This window comes from Dromiciops gliroides, chromosome 4 (assembly GCF_019393635.1).
Source record: "Dromiciops gliroides isolate mDroGli1 chromosome 4, mDroGli1.pri, whole genome shotgun sequence".
NCBI lineage: Eukaryota > Metazoa > Chordata > Mammalia > Microbiotheria > Microbiotheriidae > Dromiciops > Dromiciops gliroides.
The window spans coordinates 494,651,123-494,675,201 of NC_057864.1; the positions used below are offsets into that span (position 1 = coordinate 494,651,123).

Sequence of the window (24,079 nt, forward strand, 5' to 3'; positions counted from 1 at the left end):
CCTTTTTCTATTCTACCTGTCTTTTGGTAGGTTAGCTTTCCTTTCCAGTCCCATGTCACTTGCCAATTTAATAAGCACGTTGGCCATCTCTGCCTTCTTCCACATTATTGGTAAAATATGTTGAACAGCCCAGATTGCTGGGTCACTGTACTGAAGACCTCCATCCAAGGTGATCCATCTCTGTGGTGAATGACTTCTCTTTGGGGCCAGTCATTATATGGATTCTGAGTTTGCCTAAGTGCACGGCATTTAGCACATAGGATAATACCGATGAGAACAGGGGATAGTTATCTGTGGAATATGGAATTTTGGGTTTATTTAGCTGGGTGACCCAGGAGTGACTGTGGAAAGAACGGATATCTAGGTCAGCCAATAGGAAAAGGGACTAGGAAAGATCACCAGGGTCTCATGCACGCCCATTTCACCCTCTAGGACCAATCAAAACACCATAAGCCACTTTGTATTGGGAGGTAAGAAAAAAGTTTATTGATGAAATGTCACAGAGTTTGTTTCCAGAAGAAATGTATTGGATTTTAATTCTGTGGCTAAGCCTGATGCCCCCAGTGACGTATGTAACTACGAGGGGGGAGGCAGGTGTGGAATCCCACAGCTTCTTATGGAAAGGGATCAAGGAGAGCCAAAAAAAGAGGTGAAGAGATCTGCAGCCTGAGCAGGATTTGTAGGGTGCCGTTGGGATCCTAACTACAGCAAAGTGCCAGGAGTTGTATTCCCAGGACCAGGCTGGAACAGCAGGAGGTCAACAGCCTGACTAAGCTGCCTCTTCTGAGGAAGACCTGAGTTCACTCCTGAGGGGGCACATGGTGGCAATGAGAGGGAAGGCAGACCCGAGTGCAGGGAGGGAGGGAGCAGCAGATGAGTAAAGGCGCCCCTGTGCCTTGTGGTGAAAAGAAGGGGTGCATCTACAAGCACACAGGGAGCACCGAGTGTGTACCATGCTCCTCCACTGCATGAGAAGGAAGGGACCTTTCTCTGCTCTCAGAATGGAGGTGAGGCAGAGGAGGCATCTGCGGATGAAAGGACCAAAGCTAAGGCACGAGCAGCTCTCTCAGCAAGCAGGGACCCTGCAGGGAAGGCCAAGTCTGAGGGCTAACAGTCCAATGGGAAACATGCACTTGGGGCTGGATTCCAAAGTGGGTGATGGGGAGAGTGTGGGGGACAAGGGCAGAGCAGCCCAGGCCAGGCGAGGAAGCAGAAAGCATCAAGTCCCCTTGGTGTGGATCTTGGCTGGCGGGGAGGAGAGGGCAGGCACCGAGGGCCCTGTGGATTGCAATTTGAAGATGGTGGCCTTGGATGGGAGGCCAACATTCTCATGGTGGGTGCAAGAGGCGTGAGGGAGCCCCCGAGGGGGCTGGTGTGGAGAGGTGACGGATGTCCGTGGCCTGTCAGGAAGAGTATTCTGCCGTGCGTGTGGGACGGACTGGGGGGACAGGGTCCCCACCAGCGCTGGTCAATGCTGCTCTGGTTGTGTGTCTTTCCACTTGCTCTCGATCCTGGAAGCTCTGCGTTTCCCTCTACTTGGAGGGCCCAGGGAATAGGAGAATCCACCTCAGGGATGGGACTGGACTTCATCAGAACCAGTGTGGGGACGGGAAGAGCAAACATCCTGGAGATTCGGGCGCCCCTGATGCCTCATCTCAGGGAGATGCTGAGCTCTCTCCTCTAAGAACGCCTCTAATATGGATATCTCCGTGCAGCCAGACACTCTGGCAGGCACTCCACACACACACGCGCACACGCAGAGCAGGGAATGACTTGGCACTTTAAGAAGCATCGAAAAGGTTATTCTATGGCTCTGGTTTTCTATTAGCACCATGAAGAGTTTAGGGCTGGTTACGGCTCCTTGTTCGTCACGGACAATCAGGTCCGCTCTGCGTCGGGCCTGCAGGGGTGCTCTGGTTCGGGCCCCACCAGGCCAAGGCGAGGGCGGACTAAACTCAGAGGAGGGGGAAGGCTGCATCTCAGCTGTGTGTGGCCATCTGTGTTCTGGGGTTGGGGCCGCGGGGGCGAGTGGAGTGCTTGGGACACGCGCCTTCTGAAAGCTTCGGGGAGAGCTAGCAGATCCATCTAATGAACCTGTCCAAGAAGCCGGGCTGGGACAGGGAGTCGTAGTCCTTCTCGCGGAAGATGGCCGACCGATCCCCCAGGCTGACCTTCATGAGGAGGCCCATGTCGACGTCGGTGCCCAGGGCCAGCACGGTGGGCACGACATCCTGCTTGCGCATGGAGTGCAGGGACTCGTTCAGGCTCATCTCCCCCGTGATGCCGTCTGTGATGAAGACGAAGGAGAGTTCAGCGTGGCGCCGGGCCCCCGCCTGCTGCGCCATGACGATGCTGTTGATGGCATGGATGATGCCCGTGCCAATGTGGGAGAAGGAGTTGAGGTATCGGATGTTGCTGAGCGCATTGTGGATCACGGTCAGGTTGGAGGTGAGCGGGAAGACGACCTCCTGCTCGCGCTCGTTGCCGTACTGGAGGAGGGCCACTCGCGCGTTCATGGGGTCGTTGTGTCGCCGGGCGAGGGTGAGCCTGCGCGCCACCTCCTCCACAAAGCGGTGGGCCTTGTGGAAGTTGCGCTCCCCAATCCTCTCCGAGCCATCGAGCAGGAAGACAATGTCAACAGGCCGTTGGGTACACTGGGCTACGTACAGCTCTGGGAAGGAAAGGAAAGATTCAGTGATGGGCGGAAGGAAGGGGCAGCCCCACGCATGAGGGAGAGGACGGAGAGCCAGCCACCTTGTCCGGAGTCCTGCCTGGCCAGGAGCTGAGATGTCTATTGAGGGAGAGCTGGGGAGACACAGGACCCTGGAATGCCTCACCTCCGCTCAGGTTATGTGCCAGGCCCCGAAATGCCTGCCAGAAGACCCCTCCCCACGCATGGCATCAAACCCATTCACCTTTCCTCACTGCCTGAGTCTAGATGAGGAAGTCTGGGGCCTTAGCCCATAGCTCTGTGTGAATACCTATCACGCGGCCTCATGGACGACAAGCGAGGCAGAGCTCTGGTGCTAGAGCACAGCCCATTTCTAGCTACTTCTCCTGAAAACAGTATGGATATTAGGGGATACCAGTCATTTAGAGGCAACATGCCATGGTGGAGAGAGTCAGGAAAATCTGGGTTCAAATCCTGCCCCTGACACATACTAGCTGTGTGAACTCCCTAAGACTCTCAATGAAAGGAGTTTCCACATCAGGACCAAACCCCAGGTCCACACTAAAACATATCCATCGCCTCCCAAGTGGTACCTCCCACAATTGTTCTGTTCAGTATCCCCTCCCCCTCCCCGGCCAATGAAAGCTCCAAAGTGCCAATGGTCTAGAAGAGACCCTCTAAGCAGCTCCTAGGATGTCAGGCCGATTTCTAGGTGCCCACCTCTGTTCTTACTACATACAACCTTCCAGCTGATTCAAATCAGCCCAGGGAGTATTTGTTGAGCACCTACTGTATGCAGAGACAAAGCCCTTCTCTTAGTTCTGGTGATGAAGCTACCGTGGAAAGAACACCAGAATGCTCTTTGCCATCACCAGGCCACACCTGGAGAGCCGTCCTCAAGCCTCGGGGCCCGCATTGCCTCTCCAGAATCAGACTGTTGGGCAACGGTGTGAAAGGAAATGAGAGACAGGGAACAGAAACACCTCCCACTGGTTACCTTCCTCCTCTAGGCTGCCTCTAGTCTTCATTTTACCCTGATCGTAAGGATAGCGGCGCGTGGCTCCTGCATCCTTTCTGACATAATAGAACTGTGCCAAGACGGATGTGAGAGCCGATGGCTTTCGATGGAGCTCATTCAGGGCTCAGGGACGAGAACATTTGATTCTTGCCCCCTTTGGTTTTGTTCTTACTAATTGGTTAATTATCTCCCAGAAGTGAGGTGAATCTCTTGTTTAAAATTATACCTATCATCTCATGGGTAGAGGGAACTCCCAGAGAGAAACCCCTGGTGTCCATGTAGGCAGACACCTTCTCTGTGCCTGACATAGTCTTAGTGGGTAGTCTGGGTCAGAGGATGAATGACTCTGCCTGGGTCACACAGCCAGGATATTCCAGAGGCAAGATTTGAACCCGGGACTTCCTCCCCCTGAGGCCAACACCTTATCCACTAAACCAAGCTGCCTCCAATACTCTTCTTTCAAATCCACTTTGTAGAATATGGCCTCCCCTGAGATCGAGGGTGGGTAGAGAATGCCTTTCCACCCTGGGCAAAGTCCATGTTTGCTCTAGTGTGGCTCTTGGCAGTGCCAGGGCCACAGAGAATCAGGAAACCTGCTCAGCCACTGGCAGATGCACAGGAGCTTAAACGAGTCCTTTTACTTTCTGTGCCTCAGTTTAATCCTCTAACATGAGGTGGTTAGAGGAGATTATCACAAATGCCAAGGACTGTCTATCCTGGGAACTGTCATTGGACAGAAATATAGGGACCACAGTCGGACGCACACATCCTTGGCCATTCTGCTGGCCCCATGCAAAGAGCCCCAAGCTCTCGGACATTCGGTGTAGTGGAAAGAGCCAGGGGCTTGGAGTTAGAAGGCCTGAGTTCATCAGGTCCTGGTTCTTATAAAGAGCCTTGTGCCTGTGGGCAAGCTACCGGCTTCTGAGCCGATTTCCTTCTCTGTAAATGGTCTGGATTGCACCTCTGCTCCCTGCCAGGTTGGGGTCTGTGAGGTTCAGATGGTGTCCTGCATAGGGAGCCTTTGTAACCTCCCCTCACAGCAGGCACTGTCTTGATGGGAATTCTGTGAGTGGGAGCAGCTTTGGTCAAGGCTCAGGCACCATCGCATGGCCAATGGTCCAGGCTCTCGACTTCTTTGTCTCCTTATGCTGTATGTATCTAACTGGATTCAGCAGCCTTGGAAGTTGGCAAGAGGAAGCTGCTGCTGTCCGACCAATTCCATCCCTCCCTCGAAGTCCTACTGGCTCACGCACCCTCATTCTTCATGAGCTTATGAAAGGCTGAAGTGTTTGCCTGAGCATTGGAGCTGCTTTCAGCCCCGGATGGAGAAACTGTCCTCATTCTGTGACCCTCCTGGAGGAAGCCTTGAGACTTTGTTCCCCATGGAATGTGTCGCACAAGCATCCCTCCATTCCTCCTTTTCTTTCAAGGAGCCTTGACCCCACAACACACTTGGCAAAGAGACAGCTCCCCATGAGAGAGGCACGCAGTAACCAGACAACCAACTCTTCAGCAGCAATTTCTGTCAACATGTTAATGTACATGGAACATACAAAGGACAAAGAGGTTCACATACAAAGCCACATGCATGCAAAGGAAGACATGAGGAGGAGCCCTGGTCTGTGCTCCCTTGAGGGAGGATCACTCATCAGATTTCATCCCTACTGTAAGATTTCCTTTAACTCCTCGTTACTTATAACAATTGACAAGCCAGGAAACTTTCAGAGGGGACCAACCCAGAAGAGCCTTGAGAACACATCCGGTGAAGGAACTGAGGATGCTGGGCTTGGAGAAGAGAAAGCTTGGGCAGATATGGCAGCAGATTTTAAGTGTCTGAAAGGCTTTCAATGTGGATAATGTTCTGCTTGGTCGGAGGGCAGAGTGAACTAAGCTGGGGATGGAAGCTGCCAAGAGGCAGATTGAGGCTGGATGTCAAGAAGAACTTCCCATCAGCAAATGCTGTCCAGAAATGGAGTGAGCTGCCCCAGGAGGTTGGGAGCCCCCTCTCTCTGGTGGTCTCCCAGTGAAGGCTGGCTGTCCACTTGTTGTGGAGATTATAGAAGGGATTCTTGGTCAGGCATAGATTGGATTGGAGGTCCATGCTGTCTCAGAGATTCTGTGGCTTACCATTAAGCCCTTCTTTGAAGCTTCATCCCAGACTGGAGATAATCCTGGGTTCTTGAAGGCTATCTCAGTGGAGCTAAAGTTCAGACAAGTCCACCCAGACTGGAAAGGCCTTCGGTATGGGGCTAGCAATGACCCCAGTGGAGCCCCTATGAGGACTGTACATCTTTCGACTGAGCACCAGTCTAGCTAAGGCAAGAGAAGTTCATGATCAGGGGCTCACCACCACTTGGTACATTCTGGAGAGCCCCAGCAGGTCATGAAGACTGACCATCAAGGTGGCAAGACTGATTCGCATCAGCATTGGAGAAACTCCCACCAAATAATGACAGACAGGGTACGGGTCAGAGCTCCAGTGGCTCCCTTTAGGGACCCTCCCCTTGGGGGAGGCATGCTGCTCAAGATTCAAGGGTAGCACCAAGGAAGTAAAACAGCAAATAGAAACAACACAGAAAAATTCACAGACAGTCACAATAGAAACCAGGTGGAGGAGATATACAAAAACACAGATGCTTAAACCTGAACTACAGAAAACACCTACTTTCTTCTTGGACCTGGCAGGGGAATCCACAAAAAATAGCAATTGCAAAAATGGGCCAATGAGGCTCCAGGGAGGAAAAGTGAGTCACCATTCTCAGTGCTCTTCCACTATTCTGAGCACCAAGGAGTATTATGCACCATGTGTTCACAAAATCAGAGCCAAACCAGAGGACTACGGCATTTCCTCGACACAGCGGCCACCCTGGGCTGGGGGAGTGGCTGGGGGTTCTCTCATCACCTCCATTCCAGGCTATGCCCGCAGTGTGTCAAAGATGTCAACTGGCATCAAGGTGAAGGGTGAGAAGTGCCAGCCACTGCTGGGCTTTTTTTTCAAATTGCCAGATGTTTGTTGGGTTGGCCATCTAGGTGGGGACCTCACTTCTTCTCTGTTCAAATGGTTTGGCAGTGGTGTATGACCAGGCATCCTGGATTTGGGGAAAAGAGCTTTCCCCAAAGCTGAATTCTGAATTTTGTGGCACAGGAAGGTATTCCTTTGCCCTGATTTATTTAAATAAATATTATACCACATAAAATTTGCATATCACATCTGAGTGGAACTAGCCTTCCATCCAGTTCCTCATTTGCAGTGCAAATGTTAGCTTATTTAATGATGTCATTGGATGTTTTTTCCATGTCATTTAAACATGATTCCTATATAAATCTATTTATATAACACGTTTGCTATATATAATATATATATTTAAAAGGATATATTATCAATATGTAATGTCCAGTCCAGACTTGTTATCTCACCCATCCTCCAGCCTCACTCAGAATCATGGGGAGGGCAGATTTTCCAATATAGAATCCCATTGCTTGGCTGACTTTTGTACTCAGCTGCCACCTTGCCGCCATATTGCTGTGAGGGATGGTGCGATGAGAGAACTAGATCTGGCTGTACATGACATATCCATCTCCGCCCCCGGGAGCCCCATATAGTCTGTTTCGGACCTTCAGCAGAGAGCTAGCACCGTTTCTGGGTCCCCCACAATATCCCTGTGCACCATCTTAAATGTATCAATGAACAGCTCCATCCAGTCCTGCCGCTCGTCTCCAGTGGCAAACTTGGCTCGCTCAGCTGTATAGACCAAGACCGCCACCAGCTTGGAGTACGCCGCGGGGTCCTGGGTATGCTTCGTGGAGTTTAGCAACTGTTCGATCAAGGGGATGGTCCTGGGAAAAGATATGTCGGGCCCTTCTTCTGTGCGGAGGAAAGTAACTGGGATTTCGCCGCTAGGCGGCTCCCCATCTGCAAGTGAGTGTCAAAAGTAGATTTTAGGGCATTCTGGCATTGGTGGTGTTCCTGACTACTTCTGGTCTGATGGATAGTGTGCCCAAGGCGACAGTCCACTGATGGCAGGGAAGGGAAGCACTTTGAAAGGCTTGAGCCAAATCATTGAGAAGGCAACTGAGTCCACCCTTAGCCACAAGAGCTGCTCTGACATGGTCAGGTCTGACAATGGTCATCCATCAGCCAGATGGACTCAAGAGCAGTGAGAGACCTTGGGCATTATCTAGTCCAACCTCCTCAGTGCACAGGCATGAAAACTGAGGCTCAGATTGGGGTAGGACCTTGCCGAGGGTCAAAGAGTTAGTTAGGGACAGAGCTGGGAGGACAGTTCGGGACTGCATGCCACCAGCACACACACCCAGAGACAGAAGGATTCTCTTGTCTTATGGGGCATCCATGGCTGTTGGCTGGAGCTTCTAAGAACCACTCTAGAAAGTCCATCTTGCCCTGCTCTCACACATCTATAATACACAGATGGATGTGATTGGATTGAACTCTTTATTTTTGTAGAGAACCCTTTTGCGGGTGGGAAAAGACTTGTCCTTAGGTGGCTGGACTCCAGTGAAGGTCTTGACCCTGGTTAATGAAGAAGTCGCTTGGGGTACTTAGATGGCAGAATGGGGTGCTGCCTTCAGAAAGCCCACAGAAAGTTATTGGCCTAAGGAAGTCAAGGTGGGCTTGGACATTGTCTACGTAGCAACAAAAACTCATTAAAAAATCCAGGGTATTATCTGGGCATTTGCCTGTTTACTGCCAAAAGGCAAGCTTGGATGGATTTTTTACTCAAGTTATACCTCAAAGGTGCATGGACTCCACTGGTCATACTCTACTTTAATTAAAATTATAAATATTAATTCACTTTTAAATTTAAAATAAAAACGAAATCACTTTAACTTAAAAATGGCGCTCTCTCTCTGGGGGCTTTGGGGGAATGATGGGTTATCTAGACCTCTGGTCATTCTCTCTCTTCCATTTCGACTTCTTTCCCTCCTATTGATGGCAGAAGGAGCAGAGTAAAGGACAGGACTCAAAATCAACATCTTTGGGAGCTGCCAGCATGGAAGTAGGTTTGCATCTAGGTAGCTCCTAAGCAAAGTGTTATTCCTAAGACGTCAGTGAATTTGGGGAGGACACCTGCCAAAATGGTCAGTTTGTGTCAGGCCAACAGAGCTTGTACTTTTCGGTTGGTTTGGCCACTCTGTGGGTGCTGTGCAACTCTTGGCATGGCATGCTAGAAAGCTGAACACTGCAGAAGATGTCCGCGAGGGCAACAAATCAACAGACAGATAAGGTCCAGCTGGTGGATTTGTTTGGCTGGGGAATGGCCAATCTCCATGATTGTGAAGAAGAGAGATTCAACTAGACCCAAGTCAATGGGGAAAATTCAAATAAGAGAGATGGGACTGATGGGTATCTCTCCGGCCAGTGGCACCATTGGTGACCAATAGAGTTGGAAGGGGACTGAGAGGACATGGCTAATCACAAAGCAAGACACATGATCTATGCTTTGGTGTGCAAAACTGAATCTGTTGCTTACAATTGTCCCCTGAACCTCATGATTTATGACGATTACTGTCAGGAATTACAACAGGTAGGTTGTAAGGAGGAGGGTGAAGGGGGGAACTCACCTCCTATCTTCTCACTTCCTATCAGGTCCCTATCTCCATCCATGGTTGCCATTGGGTAGATCATGGTACTTCATAGTACTTCATGACCTTAGAGGTCATGGGGCTGCTCAGCTCCCGTTTGCTCCCGGTTACAGATTGTGGCAGCCATCTTGCAGATGCAAGCCATCAGTCATGCCATTAGAGGGGAATTGGGAGAAGGCGTGTGGATAGGTCAGTGAAAATCCATCCCCACCGCTGGAGGAAGAACTCAAAGCACACAGCCCATGGGCAGCAGTCAGTAGGCTTAGCTCCATCCACAAAGAGCAGCCCATCAGGGATACAGCTCGCAGACGTGCTGCTGCCAGACGCACCATCGCCAAAGCAGCCAAGCTTGATGGACATGCCCTCCCATCACCTGAAAATCACTTGCCACTCTAGCCCCTCGGTGGAGGCTGGGATAGGGCAGAAGATGTATCACAGCCTGGCATGCAACCCTAGACCTTTAGGAAGGGCACCAGAGACAGATCTCCAACTGGAGCCTCTGGGTCTGCATCAATGAGGGGAGGAGGCATAGAGGGTCTGCTTCAATGTAAGCCCATAGGGAAGAAGCTGAAATAATAGAGGTCACCTCCTCAGAGACCTGGTCTCTGTGCGCAGCAGAGAAGAGAGAATCATGGAGCAAATTTCGGGGGTCAAGGCTCCATTTCCATTCTGCTTTTGCTGTTGTTGGCTTTAACTCAGGTGCCAGGCTTGGACTCAGGCAATGAGTGAAGCACATCCCAGAAGAGTGACTTTTCCACCCTCTGTTGAAATCTCGAGGTGGGGAGGATGAGCTTGGGTTATCCAAGTCTGGGCCAGCAAAGGACAAACCCTGACCGGTCCTGCTAAGCTGGAAGCACCAGTGATGGACTATGCCTTCCCAGCTGCTCTACCTTCAGGGGCTCATCACCAGATTGGCCTGAGGGGATTCATTTTTTGGTCCCAGCAGCTTGAGAAAACCTATTGAATTATGGCAAAGAAATAGACCCAGAAGGGACCCGAGGGGTCATCTAGTCCAACACCCTCATTTTACATGCTAAGAAACTGAAGTTCAGACCAGAGACCCCCCCGCCCCTGCGATCTCTCTGGATCAGGTTGGAAGGGCCTCAGGGGAGGAAAGGAATCCAAGACCTTGGAAGGATGAAAATATTTGAACTGAACAGTTTCACCCAAAAGCAGGACCCTTAGAGAGCAGTGCAGGCTGGGGGTTTAACTCAGACTGAGCAGGGTTAGCTTTCTAGCATTCCAGGTGAGCCCAGCTCCCCTTTTAAGTGTGCCTGCCGTCCTCCCTAGTGGGCAGGGGCCACGTCATCAGGCAGGGGCCACGCTATCAGGTGCCACCAAATCTTGGTCAAAGGTTTTAGACTTTTTCTTTTTTCTTTTTCATGTGGGGCAATGAGGGTTAAGTGACTTGCCCAGGGTCACACAGCTAGTAAGTGTCAAGTGTCTGAGGCCGGATTTGAACTCAGGTCCTTCTGAATCCAGGGCTGGTGCTTTATCCACTGCGCCACCTAGATGCCCCTGGTTTTAGACTTTTTAAAACACTCCTCCACCCATGGGCTCATTTTGCCTCCACAGAAGCCCTGGGAGCTAGGCAGGGCAGGTATCATTAGCTCCTCCCTATAGTTGAGGAAACTGAGTCCCAGAAAAGTCTTGCCCAAGGCAGTCCAGCTGTTTAAAGGCAGAACCAGGACTCAAACCCATCTCTTGATGCCCCACTCTAAGCTCCCTTCAGTGGCTCACAGTTGATCCCCACTGCAGATCTAGAGACTTTAGCCAACACTAGTGTCTCACCTCCGTGCCCCCTCTCCTTCTGCCAGACTGACAACGAGCCCCAGCACTGAGAACAGCAAGACCTCTACAACCTTTGGAAAACATCTCCAAAGTAACAACCATGAGTGAGGCATCGCCACAGACCCCTGCAGGACGCGGCAGGGCCAACACCAAATTCAGGCCAACACCTTTGGGGAGCACTGCTGGGACCTTGGTCAGCCTGGGGCCCCTGAAGGGCTAGCCATCGCTAGAGGCACTTCCCTGTGCTTGGCGGCCAGCCCGACCTCATCGGGCCCTCACTCGGCTTGAGGGGGCCACAGTCTCAGGCTGCATCTCTTCCCTATAGGAAGCTGCCTCAGAGGAGACCAGGACCCTGTGAGGCTGACCAAGAGAGACAGGGCTGGTATCCATGGGAGGCATGCAGGGCAAGGGCTCTTGGCAACAGATGACAGGAGAGAGTCAGTAAGCACAGCACCCACAAGGGTCTAGATCGTCAGCTTTTGACTGGTTTTAGGGTTATCGGTTTATGAAGAAGAGCAAGCAACCTTTTCTCAGGCAACTGTGAGACCCTTAGTTACAGATGGGATGTCATCTGCATTGCTGGGAGGTCTCCCTCCCCTGATCCCCTCCCCCACCTCTAACACATACATCCCAGTGAAACTGAGGGGTTTGCTACACAAAAATACACCAGTATCTTACCCCACTCTCTACTGTAGGAATTCTCAAGGAGAAGACATTTTTAACAATCCCTACAGTTCTCAGGATCACGCCCACCCCCCTAGCATTGACTGATGTCCCCCCATTGAGGCCCTATGGGCTTGAGCAGCCATGAGAGAAAAACAGACTCTGAAACCAATTTCTGGTCAGTGGGAATCCAGCAGTTGTGTGGCCCGTGGGCACAAAGGATCCTGGGACCCACAAAGAGAGTCTCCTGAAGCCCAAAGCTGAGAAACCAGGGAGGGCTCATGCCCTTGTGCCCACTTAGGGAGGGTGATAGCCAGGCCTAGCACATACTAAGCTCTTGCTGGTTATGGAAATGGATTGATGAAGGTGTAACCTCCCATACCATCTGTGGGAGCCCTGGAACATGAAGCTTTCAGAGTCTTGCCCTGGGTTTCCTCTTTGTTCCCTAGGGTTTCCTTAAACTAACATCCTGTCTTTAACAGATCTGGGCCTCGCTTTGGGATGAGGGGGCTGGGAAGAGCCAGGCTGTTTGGGCCCCAATTTCTCATCCCAGAAGCACAGGGCAAATGCGGACTAGCTTTTAGCCCTAGGCAACCATGAATTTAATCTCAACCTTCCCTATCCCACCATTAACACACTGAGCTAGTCTGCACTTTCCTTTCATTCCCAAAATGTGTGAGTGAGTGAATGTGTGTGTGTGTGTGTGTGTGTGTGCGCGCAACAGACAGACAGACACAGGGGGATAGAGTGGGAGGGAGAGTGGGGGAGATAAGGTGACCCTCTAGCATTACCTGTTTGGCAGGGAAGATCGGGGCAGACAATCTGTGGATCTGGAAGAGAAAAGAATGCTTGATGAGAATGGGCAGTTCTGAATCCTAGTGTCTTCTGGCTCATGCCAGTACAAAACCCAGAGGGGGCGGTCTTTCTGCTCCATTCATAAGATCATAGAGTTGGAGCGAAACTGCTCCCATTTTGCAGCTGAGGAAACTGAGGTGCAGAGAGGGGCCTCAGCCAGGAAGTAGCTGAAGGAGGGTTCACATGAAGGTCTTCCTGACTCCATGCTCTGGTGCTCTACCCATTGAAATACACTTTCCCATGCTTCTTTTCTACTCCCTTCTATGGATCCCCCCTTCTTCCCACTGATGGTAGAGCGTTAGGGAAGCTCGGTCTGACTTCACTTGTTCTGGACTACCCCGTGCCCCAGCTGTGTGTGTGTGGGCACATGGGTGTTTGGCTTTTCCCTGGGCTTAATGGAATGTTTGACTTAGAGTCAGAAGTCCTGAGTGTGAATCCTGCTTCAGACAGTGACTACCTGTGTGACCCTGGGCACAGAACCTCTGTCTGCCTCAGCTTCTTCCTCTGTAAAATGGACCTAAGGAGATGATACAGTTAAAGAACTTGGCAACCCTCCGAGCTTGACAGAAATGCCACTTTTATTGTTGTGGCTGCTGTGGCCTTCGTAAGCACCTGTGGTCAATGGGCTAGCTCAAGGGGCTCTCGATGAAAAGACCCGCCACTCTCCAGATTGCCAGCGTCCTTCACCTGGGGATGGTGGCTTCCATTTCTGCCTTTCTGGGAGAGCAGAGGAAGGCCTGCCCCTTTCTCCATCCAGCCCAAAGCACCTTGCTAGGCTCTTGGGGGGAGGACCAGCAGCTCCCCCAGCCCCTCCCAGAGGGGACAGAGGTACCAGGCACTGACCTGGGCAGAGGAAAACTTCCATCTCATCGATGAACTTTTCGGCCACCAAGTCAGAGAACAAGGTCATGTTGCGCACTTGACCCTTCTGGTTGCAGGCGATGGACCTCAGACTCTCGCTCTCGTGCTGCTCGTTGAACATGTCCCCGATGCCAATGGCCGTGACGACGACGTTCTCGACCGTGTTACACAAGGCCGTGAGGGATTGCTCGTCATCACGGGGATCATGGCGCCCGTCGGTGATGACGACCGCGAACACTTTGGTCTTCTTCCGCCTGCTGCCCTTGATGAGAGCGTTGTAGGTGTAATTCAGGGCCGAGGGGGTCCAGGTGCCCCCTGCAATCCACTCTAACTTTTTCACCTCCTCCTTGAATTGGGAAAGGGTGGTGATCCGCTCATCGTCCAGCTTAATGGCCTCAAAGGTTCCGTCATGGCTGTACTGAACCACCCCGATGCGAGTCCCTGCGGCGGAGCGGACAGCGTGAGCTGGGCGTGACCGCCTCCCAGGTGATCGCCACGCCCCCTCCCCCGCCCAGAATGGGGTGGGGCTCCCCGCTTCCCCATCCTGGAGTCAATGATGGACAAACCCCAGCGCTTCCAGGTGCGCCAATGAGCGTGTCTACACCCCCCAGGAGGAGCCGTGGTCCAGCGAAGGCTGACCTGTTTCTGCGTTGGGGTCCTTGGTGATGGAACCGAGCCTGTTGACGACATTGATGACAAAATTCTTCTCCAGGGAGAAGTTGGTGTAGCCGATGCTCTCCGAGCTGTCAATGACGAACACGATATCCAGAGCGCCGCAGTGCTTCTCGCAGTCTGGGGAGGGAAGGCGGAAGGGAGGGGCGTGTCACCAGGGAGGAGGCGCCCGCAGCCGGGACAGGCGGGAGCGCCGCTCTGACAGGCTTCCTCAGCTCCTGCGCACCTCGCACCTCCGTGGGACCCACGCCTCGTGCTCCAGGGGAGGAACCGACTTAGCCTCCCCAGGGCGTCCATCCCCTGAGTCCCCTGGCGGAGCGACTGGCCCCAAATGGGCAACAGCATGGCTGATGCACCATCAGTCAAGTGCAAGGGAGAGGTCCAGCAGGTGAGCGCCGTTGTGGCCCAAGCTCGCTGGGACCGAGCCCCAGGCTCAGGTCAAGGACAGCTCCCCTCAAGTCTCCCCTGTTCTATGGCTACACTGCTCCTCTGTGCTTGTTCTCCCTCACATCCTGCTGATTAGTGTAGCGTCCTTCTCCCTATCTCATTGTCAGCTCTTGGAGTTTCTTAATGCTGGCGTCAAGCAGAAGGCCTGTGGCCTCTAACGATCTCCTCCCGACCGCCGAGGAACTCCCTGGTGTGCACACTCCCTCTGCCGATGCAGGTTGGCCACTGAAGCCTTAGGAAGCACCAGGAGGTCCACCCTGCTCGGGGTCCCACAGCCAGGGGCAAGACTTGGTCCCTTCTTCCCGATTCTCCAGCCAGGTCTCTATCTGCTGAGACTCCCTAACTTTCTTGTACAGACTAGATAGAGCTGGCTCCCAATAGATGCTGGTTGTTGAAACGAACCCCAGCCCCTCTTGGTGTGGAAGCCGTCCTGACCCTCTGAGCCCGCCCCAGGCAGTGCCCACTGCCCTGGGAGCACCAGCTGACTCACCACAGCAGCCACACGTCTCCCTCACATATGTCATGACGTCACATTCCTGCAGGAAAGCAAGGGAGAGGTCAGGGAGAGCTGGGGCTCCTGCCTCCACCACCAAAGTGGGGCAAGGCAGGGGATGAAGTGGGGGGAGAGACTTTCCCTCAACAACAGCATCAGAACCAGAATTACCCCTTGGTTCTCCCATCCTCCCCTCCCAGCCTCTCTCCCTGTCTTTGCTCCTGGGAGAAGGAAGGACTGCGCCCTCATGAGGTTTGGTTTCTTCTCAGAAGGTTCCACATGAGGAGGGGCTCCCACACGGGGGGGGGGGCTCCCACATGAGGCGGGGCTCCCACACGGGGGGGGGGCTCCCACATGAGGCGGGGCTCCCACACGAGGCGGGGCTCCCACACGGGGGGGGGCTCCCACATGAGGCGGGGCTCCCACACGAGGCGGGGCTCCCACACGGGGGGGGGCTCCCACATGAGGCGGGGCTCCCACACGGGGGGGGCTCCCACATGAGGAGGGGCTCCCACACGGGGGGGGGCTCCCACACGGGGGGGGCTCCCACATGAGGCGGGGCTCCCACACGGGGGGGGCTCCCACACGGGGGGGGGCTCCCACATGAGGCGGGGCTCCCACACGGGGGGGGCTCCCACATGAGGCGGGGCTCCCACACGGGGGGGGGCTCCCACACGAGGCGGGGCTCCCACACGGGGGGCTCCCACATGGGAGCACAGATGCCATCCCACTGAGGATGCTTTGAACAATCCCCTGCCTCCACAACCAGGCCTACGCACCGTCAGGCCGGGGTCTCCAGGGGGTCCGGGTTCGCCCTAGGGGAAGAAGTCTATGGTTAGGATCTTTGCTGGCAGCTCTGCCAGCAGTTGGCAGCTTCCTCTGCAGAGGGAGGACAAGGTCGAGGGGGGTGAGAGGCATGCATAGGGTGCTGGGACTCTGGGGGGCCGGGGAGCCCTTGCCAGACTCCCGTTCCCAAGCCTGGACTGGCAGGTCAATGCTCAGGGGCAGCAGATGCAGGACTCAGCAAAGGGGAAGTACCTCTGGGCCTGGAGATCCTTTGGGTCCTCTGGGACCGGGCTCTCCGGGGGGACCAGGATCTGCCTGTAAAGGACAAACCCGAATGAGGAGGCGCCAAACTCTGCTGACACCTGGTCTGTGAGGAGAGCTCGGTGGGTGATTATTCCTCCCCAGCTGGTGGGAGCCGGGGGAAGACCAGCTCTAGGGAGCAGGGGGTGGATGATGCACGCCGCAGCACAGCGTCCTGCCTCTCCTCCAAAGGGGGAGGTCACAGGGCAAGGGGAGGAGCTCGGTGGGTACGAGTACAAGGCAGAAAAAAACCATTTTTAGCCTGATCCTGAGGGCCAGCCTGGCACCCCCGGGCCCAAGCCAATGGAGGGCACTTCCCATTCACAGCCTCTCCTGGACTGCCCCATCCGCTGTTTCTACTCTGATCCAGTCAAAGTAGCTTTTCCCCTTGGCTCTGCTCTCTAATGACACCAGTGCCCATCCTCCCGGCATGCCAAGGCTCACAGCTGCCCATTTACAACAGAGAAAATGAGTGACTAGCCATTGTCTCACAGCCAGCAAGGGTCAGAGGTGGTGTTTGACTCCGGGGCCAAAGGCGCCTTCCTCCACACGGGCCCTAGGCTGGCAGAGATGAACTTCACTTTTCCTTAAGACTTTTGATGGGGGTGGGGGTGGGGGTGGGGGTGGGGAAGACTCAAGGCCCCACCAGGTGTGGCGGCCCAGGAGCTGGCCTACTCACCGGCTCTCCTTTCTCTCCTTTTTTCCCAGGGGCTCCCTTGATTCCAAAGTCCCCTCTTCCGCCCTGTTTGTTACGTAAGAGAACACAGTTATGCAGGACAATGACCATTTGACCAGTCGGGAAGAGCCTGAGCCCTGGGTCGTAACTCAGTGGTGAATGTGTGTCTACACCCATCATAAACATTCCCCAGAATGCCGTTTTCTCAGACCAGTGGAAGCTGACAGGATGTCCGAGGGGATATTGGGAATCCTGCTGCCTTGCTCAGCAGAGCCGGATTCATGGCAATGGGGACAGGACGGGGTGGTGGGTGGGGCAGTGTCTCTTGGGCCCTCAGCCCAGCAGGCCCATATTGGAAATGGGGTGAGGAGGGGGAGTGTGAGTGAGAGCAAAGCTTTGAGCCGGGGCCTGAGAAATGAGCACCCCCAGCTTGGAGATGACGGGGCTGATCAAGCACGTTTGTAAGTAGTTGTGTCAAAACTAATTCTTTACCATCGTCACTGTCATCACTCAGAGCTTGGGAACGCTTCCAAGCTTCACCAAGCACTTTCCTCACGGGCCCCTGGGATGGAGTCAGCTCGAGCATCCTCAGGCCCAGGGGACAGGGGAGAAATCGGACTCAGAGGGGGAGTGACTTTCCCTGGGCCACACAGGTAGCCAAGGCCTAGCACGTGATTCCCACGACCCCATTCCATGAGGGATGTCAGGGACACTGCAGGCATCACTGCACAGAGGTCGCTTAGGGAGGAGGGTTGGGACCCCAGCAGCAGAGGATACCGGACCCACCTGCCCCCGACTCTGACTCACCCAATTCAAGGACTATGAGGAAGATACTGTACCTCTGGGCCTGGGGGGCCAGGCTCCCCTTTTTCTCCCTGTGAAATAAGCACACCCAGATGAATGACTCCTCAGAGAGAAAAAGCCCTGCATTTGGACATGGGGCTGGGAGACAGACCCTCTGGGGAGACTCCCTGAAGAGGCAGCTCCCCCACATGGATCTTTAGGTAGCAGGGAAACATCTGTTGTCCACTTGCTTCTCTCCACCTTCCTCAACCTCCCTCCCCCTCCCTCCTTTTCTACTTCCTTCTTCCTTCCTTCCTTCCTTCCTTCCTTCCTTCCTTCCTTCCTTCCTTCCTTCCTTCCTTCCTTCCTTCCTTCCTTCCTTCCTTCCTTCCTTCCTTCCTTCCTTCCTTCCTTCCTTCCTTCCTTCCTTCCTTCTTTCCTTCCTTGCACCTTTCCTCCCTAATTTTACTAATAAGAAAATGGAGGCCTAGAGAGAAGAAGGACCCAGCTGGGTTAGACCTCTGGCTGGGTCTCAAACGTGGGTCTTCTGCCCCGACAGATCTAACCCCTTTCCCTCTCTCTGCCCTATGATTGCCAAACCCCTCCATCTTTTACACTCTCCAGCCCAGGGATCTTGGGCTTTTTGATCCTGCCTCCCTCTGTACCAAAGAGGCTTCTTCCTTTGCTGGGCCACCAGACCCAGCTGCTTTTCTGGCGGTCAGGCTCATGGTTAGTGTGTCTGCTCCATATCAGGATGCCCTGTCCACGCTAATAGCTCAGTTCAACAGGGAATCCATGTGTTGGGTGATTGAACTGGATGGGCCGTCCAGTCTGAGGGGCTGACTGAGTGAATGGCCCTGAATGGACAGGGTCCCTGCCCCTGGTGACCTGTCAAGCCCCCGTGGGGCCATTTGCCCACCTTGCTCAGGTGGAGTTTTCACATTTACCTTAATGTTTCAACATCTGGAATAGGGGTCTCAGGGCTCTGACAAGCTCTTAAGCAAGCAGAACCTCCCTCCCTGGCTACCCCTGCCTCTGGCGATGGTGTGAGGCCTCAGTCAGGGCCTACCTAGCACATCTAGCACACTGTCCTCCTTTGGGTCCAAAGGCTATGGGGCTCTGTCCTGGAGGGAGCAGAGTCCCGCACTTAGCGGTCCCCTGCTCCTCGATGAGCCCATCCCCCCACCAACGTTTGTTTCTTGTGCTCAGTCCAGAACTTACCGGCTCTCCTCGAGGTCCAGGGTAACTGAAGCCAGGCCGACCTCGGTCTCCCTAGATGAAGATGGACAGTTCTAATGTTCACATCATGTAACCGTCATGACCATGTGTGTTGGGAGCTCTGAGGTCAGGTGAGTTCTATGATCCACCTAATTGCCAGCCAACATTTGCTGGGCACCCTCTAACCCATGTGAGTGCTGTAGACTACCCGGGGCATGCAAGTGGGGGGTATTGGTGCCGCCATCAATAGGGCCAGTGTGTCTGAAGGCGGCTGATTCTTCGGCTCTGACACACAAAAGAAATGCTGTCTTTGGGACCTTCCTGTGTGGGGCGGGGTCTTTGTGAAGATGGTGAGGATAATTAATCATGATGGCTGATATTTATAGAACGGGTGATGTCTGGCCTTCTCCAGGGCAGGCTCAGCCCCTCCAGGGGCCAGAAGGGAATGAACCTGGCCTTGCTCTGTGGATTCAGAACTCGTTAGCCCAGTAGCCTCCTTTTAGAGGGAGCCCAACAGAGAGGGGAAGAGACCTGCCCCAGGCCACACAACCACAACAGAGCTGGGATGCACCCCTGTTGTCTGGGGACTGCCCAAGGTGTAAATACTGTGTGCTGGGGACACTCAGCTCCCCTCCCGATGATTCTGGAGGGGGGGGTGGGACCTCAGAGCCCTGTCTCTTCCCTGGCTCACAGGGGAGGGACTTTGGCCTCTTTTCTCCTTTTCTCCTCTCCCTCCATCCCTCTGATGCCCCCTCAGGGTGAAGCCAAGCCAAGAGGGTGGCCCAGGCTGAGCCAGGCCCTCACCTGCTGCTAGCAGGCAGCCATCCATACCTACCTTGGGTCCTGGAGGTCCTGATTCTCCTCTGGGACCAGCATCCCCTGGATCCCCACGTGATCCCTAAGGGAAGGCACGGAAAAGGGGAAAGTGAGGATCTCCCTCATCATTAGCTGGCCGGCTGTATTTCTAGCAAAAAGCAGTGCTTCCCAGCCCAGGCTAGATCACAGACCAGCTGAGCACCTCCCTGCTCTATGTGACGGGTAAAACTAAATGTATATATATATATATATTTTTTTTTGGCGGGACAATGGGGGTTAAGTGACTTGCCCAGGGTCACACAGCTGGTAAGTATTAAGTGTCTGAGGCCGGATTTGAACTCAGGTACTCCTGAATCCAGGGCCGGTGCTCTATCCACTGCGCCACCTAGCCGCCCCAACTAAATGGAATATTAATGATATTCTCACATCAACCAGGGGCTACTCCTCATCCGGGACCTTAGCTCCTGGGGTGTGGAAGCAGGGAAGAGGAGGGCAGGCAGGAGGAGACGGAGCAGCCAGCTCTCTCAGGGGAGCAATATAAAGGATTAGGAGGTTTGGGGATTGGCAAGCTAAGAGTTGACTGCCCACGGTGGGCAAGCTGATGCACCATTCTGACTTGGCAGGGAGAGGCCTGTGAGCAGCACCCTGCTGTTGGGGGCTGAGCCAAGCGACCATGGCATTGGGGTGTCTGTTGTGCCTTCCATGGGCTCCCTGGAGGGGGGGCAGCTGGCACAGACTACGGGCAGGGCAGCTCCAGGTGCCAGGGGCTGCCTGGGGAGGTGGACAATCATGTTCTTGAGAAATGACCTTCAGGGCACCTTCTACACCCTTTTTGCTCCTTGAGGCCAACTTGCTCTCATGACATCACCTCCATTCATCAGAATTTCATAGGCTTGCAGGTGCCTCCACGGGGGTGGGGTGGGGGTTAAGGTGCTGAGGGAACAGCTCCTGGCATGAGCAGGAGGTCTGACCCAGCCTCTCTGAAGGCCTCGTGATTTCCAGGTAACTCACCTGCTTCCCAGGTAACTCACCTGCTTCCCAGGCTCTCCAAGGCTGCCCTGAGGTCCTCTGGGTCCGGGCAAGCCACGGTCACCCTGTAGGGACAGGCAAGCGGCCCTTGTGCTCATTCCGCTTCCTGCAGCCAATCCCCTCCCACGTCCACCTCTAAGGCAGGGTCTGGACAAGAGGCCGCCCAGGTGTTTAGATGGAAAACAGCATTCCAATAGTGAGATTGGCTTGTCTGCTTTCTAATCAATCAGACCTGTGACCTTCTTGGTACAGGAACCATCCAACCAGCCAATTTCCTCTACCAGAGCAAGTGGGCCCTTTCTCTGCACCTTAGAGACCTGCCCTGGGGACTAGGAGGTATTTAGTGACATGCCCAGGGTCCCACAGTCTGGGCGTGTCAGGGGCAAAACTTGAACTCAGGGCTTCCTGACTGAGGCCAGGTCTCTATCCATTATGCCACGCAGCCTCTTTCTGTCGGCACTTTGCCTTCACTGGGCCAAATGTTTGAATATATCAAAGTGCAGAGATGGAAGCCTGCTCTTTTTTCGGGGTGGCCAAACTCTTCTCTATACACTCTCTCTCCCAGAAGGCATTGGCACTCTGACGCCCTGGCCATCTCCCTGGGGACCTGCGGCAAAGTCTGCTGCCTGTTTTACAGGCCTTCAGATATACACGAGTTAGCAAAGCGTAAGAGAAGGGATGAGCTAACTGTTAAGTCTGGGTAGTTTAGGTTAGCTCTGACCAGGGCAAAGGTGGTGGACAGGAGGAAGGAAGAGGTCAGAAAGTCCTGGGACAGAGCCCAGAGTTTTCTCAGACCTGGCTGGCACCCCTGGCATTTCCTAATCCTGGGCTGAGGGGCTGGGCTGCCAGGGGAGCCCCAAGGACTGTGTGTAACTCTTTAGGGGCAGGGTTTGACCCCTGGCCCATGGGAGCCCCCTCCAGCCACCTGCTGGAGTGTGGTTCAGGGTGCCTGCCTCCTTTGCTTGGGCAACCCCCCTTCCTGCCCACAGAGGATGGCTCCGAGTTCCCGCTGCCCTGCAGGCCGTCTCTGCTGCCTGGGGTTTCCACTATCCTGCTGGGATCCAGCTTGGATGGTAAATAGTGGGGATGGGGGGTGGGGCGGGTGTGAGGGGGGGATGGGTAAAGGCAGATGGGCTTCATTGCCCAATGGGCTGGGCCCACTTACCTTGGCTCCTTTGTTCCCAATTTCTCCTGCCAGGCCTCTGGGTCCCTCTGGGCCGGGGTCTCCCTGTGGAAAAAGAGACACCAGGACAAGCCCCATACTTTCAATTGCAGCGAAATGCCAAGTCCTGGTCTTTTGAGGGGCAATGCTGGACATCCCTCCTTCTCTGCAGGAGGATCCAGAGGCTCAGGGACAAAGTTTTCCTGTAGGCCAGTGGGGCTGTGCGCAGAGCAAAGTGTGATGGGGAAGGGCTTGAAGATGAGCCCCGGGGGCGATGGAAGCGACCTCAAAGCCTCTAGCCCAGCCTCCACTTAACAGGTGCAGAGTTGGAGTGACTTCCTCGCCCGAGGGGGCAATGCCAGGGTCTGCCCCAGGTGCTCCGGCTCCCAACCCAGCCCCCTCTCCACACCGCTCTGCCCCCGGTAGCGGCCCCCACTGCTATGTCACTAGGCTTTCTCTCCTTCCCACTCTCTCGTGCACAGAATCACAGGGGAGATGCGCCCAACCCCTTATTTTACAGATGGGGAAACTGAGGCGCAGCGAGGCTTAGATGCCATCTCTTCTATGCCCATCTTATTGTATAGACTAGGATACCGAGGCCCAGGGAGGGGAAAGGCCTTGCCCTTGTTCAGGGCTTGTTAGTGACGGGCTGGAAGTGGAGCCATAGCATTGATGGACAAACCCAAGTGAGGGCCGGGCCGAGGTTTTAGGGGAGGGGGAGGATGGTGGTGATGGGGGAGGAGGCCTGTTTCCTGGCCCTAGGGGGGTCTTGTCCCCAAAGTCTCCTTCGGGGCCCTCTGCTCTCTTGAAACTTGCCCAGAATTACGTGAAGGACCCTCCCTCATGCCACCGGAACCTGCTTACCTTTTCTCCCTTTGGCCCGTCGTTTCCTGGGCTGCCTTTGGCCCCAGGATCTCCTCTGCGGCCCTGCCAGAGAGAAATACAATTGAGGAGGAGGGTCTCCTGTAAGTGACTCCACAAGCAGCCAACATTCAGAACAGAGCCAGGATGGGGGGGTAAGTGGGGGAGAGGGAAAAGCAGAGGGGGAGGGGTGTGGTTGTTGGGGTGGGGGAAGGAGCCCTGGGGAGCCTTGGGATGAGGCCTCCACTGCCACCAAGTAGGCAGGGAAGGTAGCTTAGAAAGTGCTCCTGGGATGAGACTTGCTCAGACCCTTAAAAATCTTCCATCTGGGACAAAGCCCTGTTCACCCACCCTAGTTACAGCTTCAGTTCAGAATAAGCAGAGTTAGAAGGGAATAGTGCCCTCAGACCAAGTGGCCTGGGAGGTGCTCAGATTTGGTGCAGGGCCACTGCCTGGGACCACAGGACCCTGCTCTAGGAAGCTCCAGGAGCTTTCCTCGGGCATCCAGAAGTCAGACACCGATGCCCATCAGCTCAGTGGGAACAGATACGGTCACCATGAGGCACACTCAAACTCCCTGGGGCTCTGAATATTTGATGGTGTCAATAATACAGGTGGATGCTGGGACTTCCTGGCCTCTCTCCATGCTCAGTCAATTAAGCTCAGCACTTATTAGGCTTCTGATGTGTGCCGAGAGCTACGCTAAGCGGGGTCACAGACTCCCAAAACAGAGCAGCCCCTTCCCTCCGGGAGCTTACAGTCTCCGAAGTTTGGGTCCCAGGGACATGGAAGAAGGGAACAAACACAGACAGGCTGGGCATGGGGCAGAGGGCAGCACTGGGCATCAGGCAGGAGGGCAGCACTGGGCATGAGGCCGACCTTTGCCGGATTGGATAAATGGCTGGCCACAAGCCCCAAAGACAGAGGGAGAATTGTGAGAATCAGCCTGGCAGGGGCAAGGGGAGAGGGTGGGAGGGGGTGGAGCACTTCCACTCTGCTGGATGAGCCGACTTCTTGAGGTGGAGAAGACCCCATGTCAGGGACCTTACCTGCTCTCCTCTGGGTCCTCTGGGTCCTGGTCCCCCCTTGGCTCCCTTCACGCCTGGGCTTCCAGGGGCTCCGTTGTTGCCTTGGTAACCCTTTGCCAAGGGGAGAAAACCACGTCAGACCCTCTGAGTGGGTGGGGCAGTTGGACAAGCAGGGGCGTGGGGCAGGTCGGGGGATGGTCAGGGGCAGGACTGGGGGCGGAGCCCCACGGGGTCAACTGCTGGGGTCTGTGTAGGGAAAGATGGCCAGAGAGGCCCTGGCCTTTAAAGGCATCAAGGCCTGATGCTCAGCATGTGTCAGTCTGTCACAGCCCCACCTACAAGTCC

General features: G+C 54.5%; 1 protein-coding gene across 2 annotated transcripts in view; it reads right to left on the reverse strand.

Annotated features, from left to right (window-relative positions):
• Positions 1 to 471: 471 nt before the first annotated feature.
• COL6A2 (collagen type VI alpha 2 chain) overlaps positions 472 to 24,079 on the reverse strand; it is a 44,959-nt gene continuing 21,351 nt past the window's right edge. The window contains exons 14-28 of one of the 2 annotated variants that reach the window (XM_043962794.1): positions 23,756 to 23,845; positions 22,710 to 22,772; positions 21,849 to 21,911; positions 20,686 to 20,748; positions 19,674 to 19,736; positions 18,842 to 18,892; positions 17,677 to 17,712; positions 16,841 to 16,903; positions 16,114 to 16,176; positions 15,855 to 15,890; positions 15,073 to 15,118; positions 14,103 to 14,255; positions 13,446 to 13,904; positions 12,539 to 12,577; positions 472 to 2,671 (exon numbers count right to left, since the gene is read on the reverse strand). In XM_043962794.1, the coding sequence (XP_043818729.1) occupies positions 2,073 to 2,671; positions 12,539 to 12,577; positions 13,446 to 13,904; positions 14,103 to 14,255; positions 15,073 to 15,118; positions 15,855 to 15,890; positions 16,114 to 16,176; positions 16,841 to 16,903; positions 17,677 to 17,712; positions 18,842 to 18,892; positions 19,674 to 19,736; positions 20,686 to 20,748; positions 21,849 to 21,911; positions 22,710 to 22,772; positions 23,756 to 23,845 (1,887 nt within the window). In that variant the 3' untranslated portion in view covers positions 472 to 2,072. Of the gene's footprint in view, positions 2,672 to 6,857; positions 7,603 to 12,538; positions 12,578 to 13,445; positions 13,905 to 14,102; positions 14,256 to 15,072; positions 15,119 to 15,854; positions 15,891 to 16,113; positions 16,177 to 16,840; positions 16,904 to 17,676; positions 17,713 to 18,841; positions 18,893 to 19,673; positions 19,737 to 20,685; positions 20,749 to 21,848; positions 21,912 to 22,709; positions 22,773 to 23,755; positions 23,846 to 24,079 lie in introns of those variants that run through there. The other variant, XM_043962795.1, reaches the window with a different exon arrangement.